The following is a 17,924-nucleotide window of genomic DNA, read 5'->3' on the forward strand; positions in this document are numbered from 1 at the left end:
AATCCCAAAGAATGCTCAAACTACTGCACAATTGCACTCTTCTCACACGCTAGTAAAGTAATGCTCAAAATTCTCCAAGCCAGGCTTCAGCAACACGTGAACCATGAACTTCCAGATGTTCAAGCTGGTTTTAGAAAAGGCAGAGGAACCAGAGATCAAATTGTCAACATCCATTGGATCATCGAAAAAGCAAGAGAGTTCCAGAAAAACATCTATTTCTGCTTTATTGACTATGCCAAAGCCTTTGACTGTGTGGATCACAATAAACTGTGGAAAATTCTGAAAGAGATGGGAATACCAGGCCACCTGACCTGCCTCTTGAGAAACCTGTATGCAGGTCAGGAAGCAACAGTTAGAACTGGACATGGCACAACAGACTGGTTCCAAATAGGAAAAGGAGTACGTCAAGGCTGTATATTGTCACCCTGCTTATTTAACTTATATACAGAGTACATCATGAGAAACGCTGGGCTGGAGCAAGCACAAGCTGGAATCAAGATTGCCAGGAGAAATATCAATAACCTCAGACATGCAGATGACACCACCCTTATGGCATAAAGTGAAGGTGAACGAAAAAACCTCTTGATGAAAGTGAAAGAGGAGAGTGAAAAAGTTGGCTTAAAGCTCAACATTCAGAAAACAAAGATCATGGCATCTGGTCCCATCACTTCACGGGAAATAGATGGGGAGACAGTGGAAACAGTGGCAGACTTTATTTTTTTGGGCTCCAAAATCACTGTGGATGGTGACTGCAGCCATTAAATTAAAAGATGCTTGCTCCTTGGAAGGAAAGTGATAACCAACCTAGATAGCATATTAAAAAGCAGAGACATTACTTTGCCAACAACGGTCTGTTTAGTCAAGGCTATGGTTTTTCCAGTAGTCATGTATGGATGTGAGAGTTGGACTATAAAGAAAACTGAGCGCCGAAAAATTGATGCTTTTGAACTGTGGTGTTGGAGAAGACTCTTGAGAGTCCCTTGGACTGCAAGGAGATCCAACCAGTCCATCCTAAAGGAGATCAGTCCTGGGTGTTCATTGGAAGGACTGATGCTAAAGCTGAAGCTCCAGTACTTTGGCCACCTGATGCGAAGAGCGGACTCATTAGAAAAGACCCTGATGCTGGGAGGGATTGGGGGCAGGAAGAGAAGGGGACAGCAGAGGATGAGATGGTTGGATGGCATCACCAATTCGATGGACATGGGTTTGAGTAAACTCCGGAAGTTGGTGATGAACAGGGAGGCCTGGTGTGCTGTAATTCATGGGGTCGCAAAGAGTCAGACACGACAGAGCGACCTAACTGAACTGAACTGAACATTCCTCAGAGGTTTTACTCCCACATTCCTATGGGAAGCAGAAGGGTGAAGGTCTACCTTCTGTAAATTGCTTCGAGGCTGAGTAGAAATCCCTATATAGCCATTATCTTGATGTAGAACTGCTGTTAACTGGTTTCTTAGTCTTCTTATGTATCTTTTTGATTGATGAAGCATATTTGTACCAGCATCGGTGTACAGAAATATCTATAAATGACAGAAGACTCAAAAGACATGGTCAAATATCTGATTACAGTGTAACATAAAGTTTGGTTACAATAACCAGAATTAGAAATGATCACATTTAACATAACATACCAAATAACCCTAGTTAAATATTCCTCTTTAAGATAACTCAGGAGTATGACAAAACCCACTGAAATGTTGTGAAGTGATTGACCTCCAACTAATAAAATAAAATTAAATTAAATTAAAAAAAAAAAAAAAAAGATAACTCAGGAGCCGTCTAAAACATCCCAAAGTTAGTTTTTAGTCAGATAAGATCATAAGTCACTGGGAGGCAATACTTATTCCCTATCTGAAGTTATAAAGATCTCAAAAGCAAATACAAATCACTTACAGCAAAGAAATTCACCTCAATTTATTTGTCAAAAGCAGCATTTCAAGAAGACTTCAGAGGGAGAAACCAAATACAGTCTGTCTTAGGCCATTCTTAAGAAAATTCATTTACCCAACTAAATTTAATCCAATCTTAGAAAATCCTGGTCATGTGTAACTCTTTGCCTATATTAATCACACCAAAAAGCTTAAACCACTTTCAATACCAGATAGCAGTTTTGTCCTGAACATTTTTCAGGTAACATGAGCCTGAAATTCATTCTGGCCAGATTATTTTGGATTTTTGAGTATTTACATGAGTATTTAATTTCCTTTAAGTCAATTAAATAAAACTGTTTTATGAATTAACTTTTGGCAATATCATACATCTATTAATGATGCTTCACTTGTAGCTCAGTCGGCAAAGGATCCGCCTGCAGAACAGGAGACCTGGGTTCGATAACTGGGTCAGGATGATCCCTCAGAGAAGGAAATGGCAGCCCACTTCAGCATCCTTGCCTGGAGAATCTCATGGACACAGGAGCCTGGTGGGCTGCAGTCCATGGGGTTGCAGGGTTGGGCACGACTGAGCGACTAACACTTACTCACTTATACATCTATAATACACACACAGACACATATGAACATGCAGACCCACAGACCTCATAGTCCTGTTCCAGAATTTCAGCCATGATCTTGAGAACCAAACCACTTTTCAAAAATCGTTCCTAAATCCGGGAGAGGTTCCTTACCATTTTGTATATATTGAGGTAATCTTAAAGGTGGGATTATCCTTTTAATCAAGTTCTTTGTTACTCCTGCCTTTTCTATCTGTCTGGGAAAAGTCTCCACCCATCCAGTCAATGTCTCTACCTAGACCAATAAATATTTGTATTCTCTGGACTTGGGGCACCTGAGTAAAATCAATTTACCAGTTCTCCATGCTGTTTCCTTGATGTTGAATGGATCTAAATAATGGAGGAGGGGGTGGCATTGTTCCAGGATTGTTCTGTAAACCTGTGTCACATGATTTGGTAATCTGGGCCACCACCATTTTCATTCCTTAACCCACAAACAATCTTTGTAGTAAATTCCAAAGAGCTTCAGATCCAAAGTGTGTAGTTTCATATAAAGCCGTGATTACTTTCCATTGCTGAGCTTGTGGAAACATAATCTTTTCATCTAACCCTCTATTTTTAGCCCAGTCGTCTTCTTCCTTGGTGTAGCAAGGTTGTGGCATTTCCTCTGTCAAGCCTAGGACTTTTAAAACTGCCTGTATTTTATCAGTTGATGTGTCAGCTGCTTTCTTTGCTTCTTGGTCTGGTGATTTTCCTTTCCAACTTCAGACCTGGGGTTCTGAGACTCATGTCCCCCACAGTGAGCAGAAGCCATTTCTTGAGGGTCTTGTATAGAAACCATTGGCTGAACCTCTTTGGCCAGACCTGGAACCTCAATATTCCACATTCCAGGGCCTATTAAACCTTCTATCTCAACTTCAGCTTCAATCTGTCCCTTCCTGTTTTCTGTTAAAATCATTGGGCAATGAGGGTGGTTCCTTTGCCCTTCCAGAAACAGAGTCGCCCCTATAAGGTAAAGGAACTAGAGAAGATGAGGTTCAGAAAAAGAAAGAGACCGGCCCTTTACATGAACAGATCAGCTTTAGTGAGGAAAGAAGGGGCAGCAGTCAGATTAGTGAGCTGCTGTGCTAGGTCAAGAAGAGAGCAGGTGTATATAGAAAACATATAAATGCAGAGATACATTGTTTTGAGGGGGTCTGTCTTTCCTCAAGATTATTTTTGATTAGTTAGTTTTAAGCAACTGGGGCAAGAAATTCCTGAGACTGGCAGGAGACTGGGATCAGCTGGGAGCTGAACCTAGTCAATCTTAATGTCCGTCCCCTTCTTTGGGGGAGAAAGTTCTTTATTCTGTATAGAATGGAGGGGAGGACCTGGAGGGGAGTTTTAACTACAGGGTACTTTGAGCCGTGTAGCTTTCCTTCAGCCCCTAACTTAGTTAATAGATCCCTTCCCATCAAAGGGATGGGACAATCAGGCACAAACAGAAATCAATGTAAAAACAGCTGACCATTAGCATTGCACAAGACAGGCTCCAGAAAATTGTGTCCCTGTTTCTTCCCTGACAATCTTGAAGGAGGAAACGGACAGAGCTGGACTCCATTTAGGCCAGGCTGCAAACATCAGGCTACATGCATGGTCACCCTCCCAATGGACTCTGGACTTTGTGCCCGGTGTCTATAGAAATGGCATACCAACAGGAAACCAGACCCCCAGATAAAAGAGCCTCAGGACTTGTACTTGGACTCTCCGTTGCCTAAAAGAATATGCTAATTATCTCTGTAACAGAACAAAGTCGTAAATTCCATTATGTTTATCGGGATATGACCACAGTCCTATTGATAAATGGCCACTATTTATCCAGTCTTGTGACACATGAATCATGGGTTAAGTTTGATCGTATCTCTCTTTTACCTTGTCCAGACTAGTTTCAAGGAATTTGGGGAGGTAGGTTTGAGCAAGTACACTTAGGGTATATAAGGTTTTCACAAAAACTGTTCGGGGTCCTTGGCTAAGAGGAGACTCTGCCTTGGGCCCACCGGTATAATAAACTGCACTCCACGATCTGCACTGTCCTTCTGAGTGAGTTTGTTTCCCGGAACGCGTGACTACAACAATCCCATTACATATTCCTTACGATTGCTATGGTTTCCAATCCTTTGGGTTAAGACTGAGAAGGCTGCACCAGTGTCTATAAGACATTCTATCAAGTGGCTGGCCACATCAATGATCACTTGAGGCTGGACATTAGCTACGTAGACAGTGTCTCTAGGCAGAGCCACTTTTGGCCTTGGGTCCCATTGGTTTTCTGATTGCAAAACCATCAATGACTGAGGGGCCCCCACTGTTCTCTGCCATCTAGGACATTCTCTCTGCCAATGCCCTGGCTGCTTGCAAAGGACACATCAACCTCAGTCCTTCCTCCAGTGTCCCTTTTGTCTACACAGGATTCACTGGCCTTGTATGGGTACCCATGGGCCTTGAGGTCTGCCAGCACCAGATTGGCCTAGAAAGCGCTGTCTCCTAGTTGGTGGTCTTTGAGCAGACAAAGCCATTGCAATCAGTTGGGTCCCTTGCACATTTCTCTGGGTGCATTCAGCCTTTTCAGTCTTATCCTTATTATCAAAAACCAAAGTCAATTGGAATAAATCATTCATTAGAGTTTGAAGACCAGCAGTTGCTTTCTGAATTTTGTGCCTGATGTCTGGGACAGACTGGACTATGAAGTGCATAGCCAAAAGGGTCTGTCCCTCAGGGGATAGATCCATATTTGTACACTTCCTCAAAGTCTCCACTAATCTCCTTTGGAAGACTGCAGGATTTTCATCCTGTCCCTGTTGGACCTCATTCACCTTTTCAAAATTAACAGGTTTTACTGTAAGTTTCTTCATACTGTCAACTACAAATTGGCACTTACCAAGAGCACTGCCAAGGACTGAACAACAAAGGCATTTGCCATCTGTCTCTATGGAGATTAAACCTTATTCTGCTATAGCTGTTAACCTTCAACAACCCCTGAGGGAGTTCAGGGTGGAGTAAGGCACTCTGTGCTCCCGGGAATCTGGTGGGGCAGGTCTTTAGATAGTTGGATGTTTTTAGGAACAGATGTTATGATCTCAATCCTTGCATCTCCTCATATCTAGAGAAGCACTAAATCCCTTCATGGGATTTAGATCAGATCCTCATGACTAACAAAGAACTTTTTGTAAATTGAGTGTTTCATGGTATTGAACTCCCCCTTCACCAAAACCTTATATATTGACTTTCCCCCACTGCTGCTTTGGAGCAGTCTCTCAGAGCTATCTGAGATGCTGCTTTCCAGGCTGCAGTCCTCATTTTGCCCCAAATAAAGCTTAACTCACAGCTCTCAAGTTGTACTTCTTTTTTAGTCAACAATACCCTCTATTAAGCAGTTAATCATATGATCCTGTCTATCTCTATCAGTAGAATTCAGCTTGTAATTCCCGGTTTGCCTCAAGGACAGCATCATTTCCCACCCGTGCACTGCATGGCTCTGTTGGGCTGGCTGCCAGCTGGTCTGCATGGGCTCTAGCTGCCAATGCAACTTTTCCTCAAAGCTGTGGTTTTTCCAGTAGTCATGTATGGATGTGAGAGTTGGACTATAAAGTAAGCTGAGCGCCAAAGAATTGATGAGTTTGAACTATGGTGTTGGAGAAGAGTCTTGAGAGTCACCTGGACTGCAAGGAGATCAACCAGTCAATCCTAAAGGAAATCAGTCCTGAATATTCATTGAAAGGACTGATGCTGAAGCTGAAACTCCAATACTTTGGCCACCTGATGTGAAGAACTCAGTCATTGGAAAAGATCCTGATGCTGGGAAAGATTGAGGGCAGAGGAGAAGGGGACGACAGAGGATGAGATGGTTGGATGGCATCACCAACTCACTGGACATGGGTTTGAGTGAGCTCTGGGAGTTAGTGATGGACAGGGAGGCCTGGCGTGCTGCAGTCCATGGGGTCGCAAAGAGTCGGACGCGACTGAGCGAGTGAACTGAACTGATTTCCTCAGGGGTGCAGCAATGGGATAGTAAAATCTTTAAGTCTTTCCAGGTGAGATCAAAAGATCTTACTAGTCGAATATATTCTTGTTAAAGAAAGTGAAGTCGCTCAGTCGTGTCCGACTCTTTGCGACCCCATGGTCTATATAGCCTACCACACTCCTCCATCCACGGGATTTTCCTTGTTAGGTAGTTAGAATAGAAAACTGGAGTCCAAAATGGCGGTGGCTAAAAGACAAGGAAGGGAAAAGCCCGTGAAAATAGAACAAAAGAAGGTCAAAGGAAAGTCCGAGGACCGGAGTGAGGACTTCAGGTAGAACAGCACTCCTGACTAAGCCCAATTTGCATAGGGCAGGCCCAGGGGGAAGAAAGAAACATAAAAAGATGAGCCAAAGGTCTCTCTCTCTCTGTCTCTCTCTCTGTCTCTCTCTCTCTCCCCCGTGTGCCTGCACTCTTTTTCTTTCTCTCCCTCTCTTTTTCTCTCCTGCATGCTGGCACACTCCTCCACTCTCTTCTCTTCGCGTCTTTGGGTCGGCATGCCCTCACGCTTCAAGGATGGATTCTCCTGCTAACTTCTAAATAAAACAGAGCTGTAACACTGGTTTGTCTAAGAGCTATAACACGGTTTGTCCAAGACCTGAGAGCTGTGATGCACCAAGGGCTTTAGTGTCCGTCACTCCAAATCTTTGTTGTGATGAGACAGAACCGAGGAACATACACTGCCTGAGCTTTTTTTGTAAAATGTTTAGGATCCTCAGAAAAGCTTCCCAACTTGTCCTCTGCCATAGTTAGATCAGATATTGAGAAAGGTATGTAGACTCTTACTGTTTCCAAACTTCCACTAGGAACTTCTTTCAGAGGCAAAACTGTAGGGACAGCTGGTAGGTAACTTATATCATTGCCAGGCTAGCTGAGCTAAGGATGCGCCCCTTGGGTAACTCAGGCTACAAAGAAGAGGTTTCAGAATATGGGTGGGGCCTCTTTTCATCCCTAGCTGTGTCTTCCCTTGAGACAATGGTTCCTCTCTGTAGGTGAGGAGTAGCTCTGGCACTTCCTTGCAGATGATTTAACGTTTGGATGGCTCCATAGAGTAGGTCAGTTAAAATGTCTTTTGTCTCCTTACTTATCCCTCAGAGCTAGACACACCTTAAATTCCTTTTGGGTCTCATTGTCTAAATACAAGGCCGAGAAAATTTTAACATGTGGAAGAAAAAAATTTGAACATATGGAAACTCACTCCATTTAAATTTCCTTCTACAATATAAATCTAACTGCAATATAGTATCAAAACTCAAGGACCCATTTAAAGACCATTTTTCTTGGCTTCCTAGCTCATACCGTAGCCAAACATGATTACATAGCTTCATTGTTTTTAATCTCAGTAGCCTGAATCTTTTCCAATCCTGGAGGATAAGACCCAGAGGGGTATTGGTTGGAATAGTTGCTGCCTGATCCATTTTCACACCCAAACCAGAGATGATGTCTCTAACTCCCGTTCTATGCAAAATTTTACCCTTAAGTCAAAATCCACCACACAATTTGATCAAGATTTGCACTTATAATTTCAGATGTTATCCCTTCCAAGGGAGTCTCCCAACCGGTTGTTAGTGCCCGAAAGTTGTCGCAAAGAAATGGCACAAAGACTTCCCCAGAGGTGTTGCCAATGAGCTGGAGGTGGTTTAGCTATAAGTCGGGAATAAAGGGTCAACACTTGTAAGGGTTAGAGGGAAGGGAATAAAAGTAATCTTCTGGGGTTAACAGGAGAATCAGAGCAGAAATGAGCAAGAACAAAAAAATACAGGAGAAAAACCTCAAAGAAAACATTTTAATTCTGTTTCGGACCTGCTTTGGATACACATAAACATACGGGGTTGACCTGTCAGTCACAAGCAGACAACAGCAGAGCGTCTTCCTCAGTATACCTGGCCAGGCTTGGTATCTTGGGACCTCTTTAGGACCAAGACTTGACTCTAAACCTTTTCTTACCTTATCACCGTCCCACCTAGGGTGCCAGCTGAAACCGTTAACCGCAGATTGGGACTTGAACCCATGTGCTGGGGCTCAAACCCAGCCAAAACCCAGTTTTGGACTCAAACTCACGTGGCTGGGAATTGAACCCAGTAAAAACCCTGCTTGGGACTTGAACCCACGTGGCTGGGACTCAGTCAGTTTTAGTCGCTCAGTCCCTGTCCATCACCAACTCCCAGAGATTACTCAAACTCATGTCCATCTAGTTGGTGATGCCATCCAACCATCTCATGCTCTGTTGTCCCCTTCTCTTCCTGCCTTCAATCTTTCCCAGGATCAGGATTTTTTCCATTAAGTCAGCTCTTCGCATCAGGTGGCCAAAGTATTGGAGTTTCAGCTTCAGCATCAGTCCTTCCAATGAACATTTAGGACTGATTTCCTTTAGGATGGACTGGTTGGATCTCCTTGTAGTCCAAGGGACTCTCAAGAGTCTTCTCCAACACCACAGTTCAAAAGCATCAATTCTTTGGCACTCAGCTTTCTTTATAGTCCAACTCTCACATCCATACATGACCACTGGAAAAACCATAGCCTTGACTAGACGGACCTTTGTTGACAAAGTAATGTCTCTGCTCTTTAATATGCTATCTAGGTTGGTCATCACTTTCCTTCCAAGGAGTAAGAGTCTTTTAATTTCATGGCTATAGTCACCATCTGCAGTGATTTTGGAGCCCCCCAAAGTAAAGTCTGCCACTGTTTCCACTGTTTCCCCATCTATTTGCCATGAAGTGATGGGACCAGATGCCATGATCTTTGTTTTCTGAATGTTGAGCTTTAAGCCAACTTTTTCACTCTCCTCTTTCACTTTCATCAAGAGGGCTTTTAGTTTTTCTTCACTTTCTGCCTTAAGGGTGGTGTCATCTGCATATCTGAGGGTATTGATATTTCTCCCGGCAATCTTGATTCCAGATTGTGCTTCATCCAGCCCAGCATTTCTCATGATGTACTCTGCATATAAGTTAAATAAGCAGGGTGACAATATACGACCTTGACATACTCCTTTTCCTATTTGGAACCAGTTTGTTGTTCCACGTCCAGTTCTAACTGTTGCTTCCTGACCTGCATACAGATTTCTCAAGAGGCAGGACAGGTGGTCTAGTATTCCCATCTTTTTCAGAATTTTCCACAGTTTATTGTGATTCACACAGTCGAAGGCTTTGGCATAGTCAATAAAGCAGAAATAGATGTTTTTCTGGAACTCTCTTGCTTTTTCGGTGATCCAGTAGATGTTGGCAATTTGATCTCTGGTTCCTCTGTCTTTTCTAAAACCAGCTTGAACATCTGAAAGTTCACGGTTCACGTATGGTTGAAGCCTGGCTAGGAGACTTTGAGTATTACTTTACTAGCATGTGATATGAGTGTAACTGTGTGGTAATTTGAGCATTCTTTGGCATTGCCTTTCTTAGGGATTGGAATGAAAAATGACCTTTTCCAGTCCTGTGGCCAATGCTGAGTTTTCCAAATTTGCTGGCATATTGAGTGCAGCACTTTCACAGCATCATCTTTTAGAATTTGAAATAGCTCAACTGGAATTCTATCACATCCACTAGCTTTGTTTGTAATGATGCTTCCTAAGGCCCACTTGACTTCACATTCCAGGATGTCAGGCTCTAGGTGAGTGATCACACCATTGTGATTATCTGGGTCATGAAGATCTTTTTTGTACAGTTTTTCTGTGTATTCTTGCCACCTCTTCTTAATATCTTCTGTTTCTGTTGGGTCCATACCATTTCTGTCCTTTATTCAGCCCATCTTTCATGAAATGTTCCCTTGGTATCTCTAATTTTTTTTGAAGAGATCTCTAGTCTTTCCCATTCTGTGTTTTCCTCTATTTCTTTGCATTGATCACTGAGGAAGGCTTTCTTATCTCTCCTTGCTATTCTTTGGAACTCTGCATTCAGATGGGTATATCTTTCCTTTTCTCCTTTGCTTTTGGCTTCTCTTCTTTTCACAGCTATTTGTAAGGCCTCCTCCAACAGCCATTTTGCTTTTTGGCATTCCTTTTTCTTGGGGATGGTCATGCTCCCTGTCTCCTGTACAATGTCATGAACCTCTGTCTATAGTTCTTCAGGCACTCTCTCTATCAGATCTAGTCCCTTAAATCTATTTCTCACTTCCACTGCATAATCCTTAGGGATTTGATTTAGGTTATACCTGAATGGTCTAGTGGTTTTCCCTACTTTCTTCAATTTAAGTCTGAATTTTGCAGTAAGGATTTCGTGATCTGAGCCACAGTCAGCTTCCGGTCTTGTTTTTGCTGACTGTATAGAGCTTCTCCATCTTTGGCTGCAAAGAATATAATCAATCTGATTTCGGTGTTGACCATCCAGTGATGTCCATGTGTAGAGTCTTCTCTTATGTCATTGGAAGAGAGTGCTTGCTATGACCAGTGCATTCTCTTGGCAGAACTCTATTAAGCTTTGCCCTGCTTCATTTTGTACTCCAAGGCCAAATTTGCCTGTTACTCCAGGTGTTTCTTGACTTCCTACTTTTGCATTCCAGTCCCCTATAACAAAAAGGACATCTTTTTGGGATGTTAATTCTAGAAGGTCTTGTAGGTCTTCATAGAACCGTTCAGCTTCAGCTTCTTCAGCATTACTGGTCAGGGCATAGACTTGGATTACCGTGATATTGAATGGTTTGCCTTGAAAATGAACAGAGCTCATTCTGTCTTCTGGGACTCAAACCCAGCCAAAACCCTGCTTGGGACTTGGACACACATGACTGGGACTTAAACATAGCCAAATGGTTTCAGAACCTAATGAAGCTCAGGTTGTTGATGTCTCATCACAGAAAGAATTCAGCGAGAGACAAAGAGATCTTAAGAAGTGAATTTAATCATATACAGAGAGAAGCACACTGCAGACAGAGTGTGGGCCATTGCAAAGAGCACACAGCCTTGAAATTTGGCATGGTTGGTTTTTATAGGCTGGGTAATTTCATATGCTAATCAGTGGGAGGGTTGTTCCACCTATTCTTGGGAGTTCAGTTCAGTTCAGTTGCTCAGTCCTGTCTGACTCTGCGACCTCATGGACTGCAGCATGTCAGGCTTCCATCACCAACTCCCGGAGCTCACTCAAACTCATGTCCACCTAGTTGGTGATGCCATCCAACCATCTCATCCTCTGTCATCCCCTTCTCCTCCACCTTCAACCTTTCCCAGCATCAGGGTCTTTTCCAATGACTGAGTTCTTTGCATCAGGTGGCCAAAGTATTGGAGTTTCAGCATCAGCATCAGTCCTTCCAATGAATATTCAGGACTGATTTCCTTTACCTCATTTTCATTCTCCTCAAAGTTCTTACCACTTCTGGTAACTTCCTCTTTATTGTTCACAGGTTTGTTTTCTCACTATAAGGTGGGTCAGTGACCCCTGACCTTTCCCAGGGGGCTGGAAGAGGAACACAGGGCAAGGTGCGCAGCATACATTATCTGCACAATAAATACTTAAAGAAGAGACAGAAGGGGAGCTTCCTGGGTGGTCCAGTGATTAAGAACCTGCCTGCCAATGCAGTGGACATGGGTTTGATCCCTCATCCAGGAAGATCTCACATGCCGTGGAGCAACTAAGCCTGTGTGCCCCAACTACTGACATGCATGCCATCACTGCTGAACCCATGCAGGGCAACTACTGAAGCCCATGCGCCTAAAGCCTGTGCTCCACAAAGAAGAGGAGCCCCTGCTCGCTACCACTAGAGAAAGCCCTTGTGCAGTAATAAAGACCCAGTGCAGCCAAAAATAAATAAAATGAAATTGAAAAAACAAAAGAGAAGAGACCCAAGGAAGGGGTCAGAACTGTAGTCCCAGTGGGAGGAGGTGAACCCAGTGAAGAGAGGTAGGGTGGGTGGTGGGATTCACAAGGAGCCTGGCTAGAAGCAGGTGGGTCCAGTGTCCCATGCAGCCAGGAGCAGTCTCTCCATTGTGTCTCTTTCCTGAGCCTGCCACTGAACTGGCAGTGAGAATCAGTCCGGGGAGGTAATATTGTTAGGGGAAGCACACTGGCTGAAACTGCCCTTCCTGGCCAGGCACCATAGTAACATTTGCGTGAGTTATTTTATGACAGGAGGTCCTTGTAAGGAACACGGAACTAATAAGCCACCACCAACCAGAAGAATTTGATAAAGGTTAAAAGATATCATGTGTCCAACCACCTCCCAGAATCCTCGCTGGCATCCACCTTGGCTGAGCAAGGCGTGCACCACCAGGAAGGACTCTGAGTCAGAGTCATTGGTCAAAGACAACCTGGAAAGTAACCCCATCGCCACAAAACTCAAGACTGCAAGCCACGTGGCAGAGCAGTTCTCCAGCATTCCCTTACCCTCCTGCTCTCCACCCAGGTGCCCTTTCCCAATAGTCTCTTGCTTTGTCAGCACGTGTGTCTCCTCGGACAGTTCCAAATGTTAGACAAGAGCTCACTCTCAGGCCCTGGAAGAAGTTCCTCTTCCTGCAACAATATGAGCTGAAGGCAATAGGGAGCCATGGAGGGTGTGTGAGCAGGTGGGGGGATGACGTGAGATGTACCTGATAAAAGCTCTGTAGCGGACTTCCCTGCTGGCCCAGTGGTTAAGACTCTGAGCTCCCAATGCAGGGGGTCCAGGTTCGATCCCTGGTCAGGGAACTAGATCCCACATGCTGCAACTAAGACTTGGTGCAGCCAAATAAATTAATAAAAAAAAAAAAAAAAAACTATATATAAATAAATAATAAAATAAAATCCAGATTTAGGGGGAAAAAAAAAGCTCTGAAGCTTCTTCTTCATCCATGCCCTATTTTTACTGGTGTATATTTTCTTCTGGAAATAAGATTTTAAGCGTGAATGTAGACTGATCTGATTTAAAACTTGTAAATCACTGTGAAAAAAAAAAAAGACCTCGACCTCAAATTCTTTTGCAAAACATTTTATTCCCTGAGGATCTGCTCTCTGCAGTGAGACCCCCCCTTGCCACCGTCCCAATCCCTGTGAAGCCCGTTTCAGACACCTGTTTGAGGGTAGCAGGGTGGGGGGTCACCACTTCACTTGGATCTCCCCAATGGGACAGACACACTGGGGTGGGGGCCAGTCTGAGAACTTAGGTGCCCCAAATACCTGAATATCCCCCTTCTCTGGGCACAAACGTGAGTGTGTATGCAGGACTTGGACCCAGTGAGAACCCCCCTGGCCCCATTACTCTTCCCTGAAATCTTGGGGAGCACAGATGTGGGTGCTGGGCCCTGCCAGGGACACCAGGAACTCTGAGCTCCCATAGCCTGAGAGATAGCCGCCTCCCTCCTCTGCTCAACGTTCCCAGCATTAGAGCGATTGACGCCACAAGCAGGGAGGAGGCAGTCACATTCACAGCCTCTCTGGCCCCTCCCACCATCTGAGGGATCCAAGATCTGGGGAGGCATGGAGAACAGTGACCTCTCCCCAGCTGAAAAGTCCTTCTCCCTTCAGCTATGCGTGGACCCAGAAGTTCTCAACTGGTCTCGAACCATGGCCAGAACTCACCTACCACAGCAGGTTCATGACCAAGAAGACGCTGGCCACTGTTTAGAGTTCAGCCCGTGATGAAAGTCAGGGCTAGGAGGTGGGACATTGAAAAGGAATGGATGTAGCAGCAGTAGCTGGGACCTGAGCAGAAGTGCTTCTGCCCTTAGCAGTCATGGAAAGAGACGGTCCCTCCAGTTGAGAATCTAGGGAGGATGGAACATGGTCTAGGCAGCACCAGGTAGGTTTTCAAGGATGTGTAGGGGCTCGCTGGCCAGATGATTCCCTCATCAAGCCCTCCCTGGTACCCTCCTAGCTGCATCTACTTAGGAGGACAAAGGTCTCAGCTTCCTGGATGGAAGCTGCTGCCTTTTCCATAGGGATGGAGATAGTAGCCTCAAGGCTGGGGGCATTGACACCACCTCAGTAGACCTGTCTCTGCCTGCCACAGGTGAGGTTGGGCTGGCTCAGCGCGTCCCACATGAGCAGCATCTCGTAGGGCAGGAAGCGGTGCACCAGCAGGAGGTCTCGGTAGAAGCAGGGGTCAAAGGAGGACAGGCGGCTGGAAGGGGACTGAACGCCTCCTGTGCGGATACCACTGTGTGAGGCGGGCTCCAGGCCCTCCCGCTTCAGGCACATGCCCAGGAAGACATCATCGATGGGGAAGAGGTCCAGGGCGTGGGAGGCGTGGCGCAGGGCGGTGGCCGTGAAGCGTGACAGCAGGAAGCCACCACCCCCGCAGTAGGGGGGGTAGTGCTCCCCCTCCATGACCACCTTTGGCACGTAGTACTTGCTCCATGGAACCCGGATGGGGCCCACATTGTGGATCAGGTGCCCCACAAAGAGGTGGTGGTCAGGGTTGTGGCTCTGCAGGTAGGCGACCATGTTGTCTGTGTGGGCAAAGACGTCATCATCCCCATTGAGCAGAAAGCTGGCATTGGTGCACCGTGTCCTCTGCCACTGTAGGAAGAGCACCTGCAAGGGGGGGCGGTGGGTAGACAGGGCCTGCGGGCTTGATGCCTGGGCCCCTGGCTTTGGGTCCCTATCGGCCACCCCCCAGTGACCCCCAGTCAGGCTAACCTGGGCTCAGCAATTCACTCTGTGGGGTGATCTTTGCAACCAACAGCCCCTCTCGGTGCCTCAGTTTCCAACCTCCCAGACAGGACTTGTCATAGGACCTACCTCCTGGAGTGTTGAGGATCTTCAGAAATGACGTACCAAGAAGTGCTTGAAAATTGTCTCATTTACACTTACTGCTATTCTTTCTGACTCTGCCTTGTCAAGCACTGCCATCACAGAATTACTTGTATGGTTCTTATATAACATCTACTTCCCCTAGCATGGCTCAGATGATGAATCTGCCTGCCATGCAGAAGACCCAGGCTCAATCCCTGGGTCTGGAAGATCCCCTGGAGAAGTTAATGACTACCTACCTCAGTATCCTTGCCTGGAGAATTCCACGGACAGAGGAGCCTGGCAGGCTTCAGTCCACGGAGTTGCAAAGAGTCAGACGTGACTGAGTGACTAGCGCTTCAGTACTTCCCCCACCAGACTCTGGACTCCCCCTGGGTGGGAGCTGTGTCTCTCCTATATGCCATCAGCACCCAGGAAGGGGTCAACACTTCGGAGACACTGGATTCATGTTTGTCAAGTTGATGTTCATCACAGGCTTTTATGTTTTGCATTAAGAACGTGGCATATTGAGAGGTTCTGGGTCCTTGGCTTTAGTTACCTTCATAACAACTAAAGCTGCATGCCAGTGCTTGCTCAGTTTCTGCCCTACCTTGAATCCTTAAAACAATTTTAGGAGGCTGGTGTGGTCTTCAACCCCATTTACAGATGAGAAAATAGAGGCTCTCCAGAGAAAGTGCCTTGAGTAAGTTCACACAACAGAGATGGTCTATTGTTCAAGGTCTTGAACCCAGACCTGTCTATACTTACTATGGGCAGGAATCTGCACTGGGCCCCTTTCAACTTGGATCTCTACTCAGCTTGCTCCACCCCTCCCACCCCCCAGGCTGGTTGGGTCCTTGGAGCCTTTCATTCCGTCTCTGAGCATGGGCAAGATAACCTCTACTTCTCACGGTTTCTCTTCATCAGAAAGGTCTTTGTTGAATATCTACTGCACAGACCTGAGCCTTAGGGGGAGACAGACCAGAACAAAGAAACAAAATGTGCTCCGTCCCACCGTGGGAAGTCACTTCAGTCGTGTCCAACTCTTTGCGACCCCATGGACTACAGCCCACCAGCTCCTCGGTCTGTGGGATTTCTCTGGCAAGAATACTGGAGTGAGTTGCCATGCCCTCCTCCAAGGGATCTTCCTGACCCAGGGATTGAAGCCAGGTCTCTTGCATTTCCTGCATTGGCAGGCGAGTTCTTTACCACTAGCTCCACCTTGGAAACTCTACCTGGCACTGGCCCAGGTACTTTATAATATCTCAGGGCCTTCCCTGGCGATCCAGTGGTTAAGACTCCAAGCTTCTACCTCAGGGGGCACAGGTTTGATCCCAGATGGAGGAAATTAAGATGCTGCATGCTGCACCACCAAATAAATAAATAAATAAAACCTCATGTAGTCCTCACTGTAGCCCTCAGAGGTGAATGAGTTCAATTAATACCCCATTTCCTTGATGAGGGAACTGAGGCACAGAGAAGTGAATGATCACGTAGGGCAAACAGCAAATAAGACGTTTGAACCCAGGTCATCAAGGCTTGGAGAGCCAGGCTTGCAGGCTCACACCACCCTGTCCTTTCTCCCTGCCTTTCCTGGATAAAGAAGACTTCAGATCACTATGAGGACGGTAGAGGGGGTCTCCAGTACCCCTCGGAGGAGATGGTAGCAACTTTGGGCAGGAAGGACAGGTGGCCCCAAGGAGGTGTCACCCCGCCCCCCCGCCGCTCCCCACCCCCAGGCAACCTGCTTCAGCGTGAGGTTGAAGAACGAGTCGTGGAAATCCCACTGCAGGATGTCCCCGTGCGTCCGCGCCTCCATGGCCAACAGCCGGTTGACCTTGCGCGCCTCCAGCGCGTTGGAGTCGGTGCCCAGGAGGAAGAGGCGGCGCAGCCGGGCGCCGAGAATCTGGCGCTCCCGGCCCCACGTGCGCCGCACCAGCTCCCGGCGCTCGTAGTTGCTGGGCGAGGACTTGATCACCAACAGCAGGAAGACAGGGTCCGCACACTTGTCGGGCGGCACTTCCTGCAGCAACGCGAAGTCGCGGCAGTGTTTGTAGAGCAGGAAGTCGCGGATGTGCTGCGGCTGCCCCGCGAAGTCCGGCAGGGCCGCCATGGAGGTGTTGGGCTGGCAGGGGGCGGGCGGGGGCCGGAAGGGCGGGGAGGGCCGGTCCGCAGCCTTGGGGGCGCGCGGCGGCTCCTTCAGGCGGGGGCAGCTGGGTGGTGACTGGTGCAGACTGAAGAAGAGGAGGAGGAAGGTGGCTAGGAGCAGAGCCACGGCCGCCTCTTTCCGCAGGGGACGGGAACACTTCATTGTGGTCCACCGGAGTTCCGGAGTGGTCCGAGGAGACCCCTGCAGACAGTAACACTCGCTGGAGGAGGCAGATGGGCCATGCGCTTTTCCCGAGCTACCTGTGGACCCCAGCACCTGGTTGCAGCCTTACAGTTGCTCAAGTCGGTAAAATGCTGAAACTTACCCCCAGAGACTCCCTGCCCCCCACCCACTCCAGTACCCCATTTGGCTCTGACTGTTGCCCAGGGCCTGCTGGGGATCAATATTTACAGAGAAAACAGGCATGGAGATGCCAAGGGGAGCCTCCCAGATGCAGTGTGCCCAGAATCCTCGACATCCAAACTGGACCTCTTTATGTTCCAGCCTCAGAGATGGCTCAGGAGCCTCCCAGAGAAAGAGACAGAGAACTCCCCTTTTAGTAGTTGAAAGCTGCTGGGATCTTTCCCGGATCCCTTTTCACTTGCCCCTCCAGGAAGCTCTGAGCTTCTGATATAACCATCACTC

The 17,924-nt window shown here is 46.7% G+C and overlaps 1 protein-coding gene across 1 annotated transcript; it reads right to left on the reverse strand.

The window, feature by feature from the left end:
- Positions 1–13,415: 13,415 nt before the first annotated feature.
- Positions 13,416–17,463, reverse strand: B3GNT3 (UDP-GlcNAc:betaGal beta-1,3-N-acetylglucosaminyltransferase 3). The gene is made up of 2 exons (XM_065931663.1): positions 16,875–17,463; positions 13,416–14,932 (listed from the first exon to the last, which is right to left on the reverse strand). Exons 1-2 carry the CDS (start codon positions 17,439–17,441, stop codon positions 14,381–14,383), a joined length of 1,119 nt encoding a protein of 372 aa, XP_065787735.1. The 5' UTR covers positions 17,442–17,463; the 3' UTR covers positions 13,416–14,380.
- Between the last annotated feature and the right edge of the window lie 461 nt (positions 17,464–17,924).

Source organism: Muntiacus reevesi, chromosome 1 (assembly GCF_963930625.1).
Source record: "Muntiacus reevesi chromosome 1, mMunRee1.1, whole genome shotgun sequence".
In the NCBI taxonomy this organism is placed as follows: Eukaryota; Metazoa; Chordata; class Mammalia; order Artiodactyla; family Cervidae; genus Muntiacus; species Muntiacus reevesi.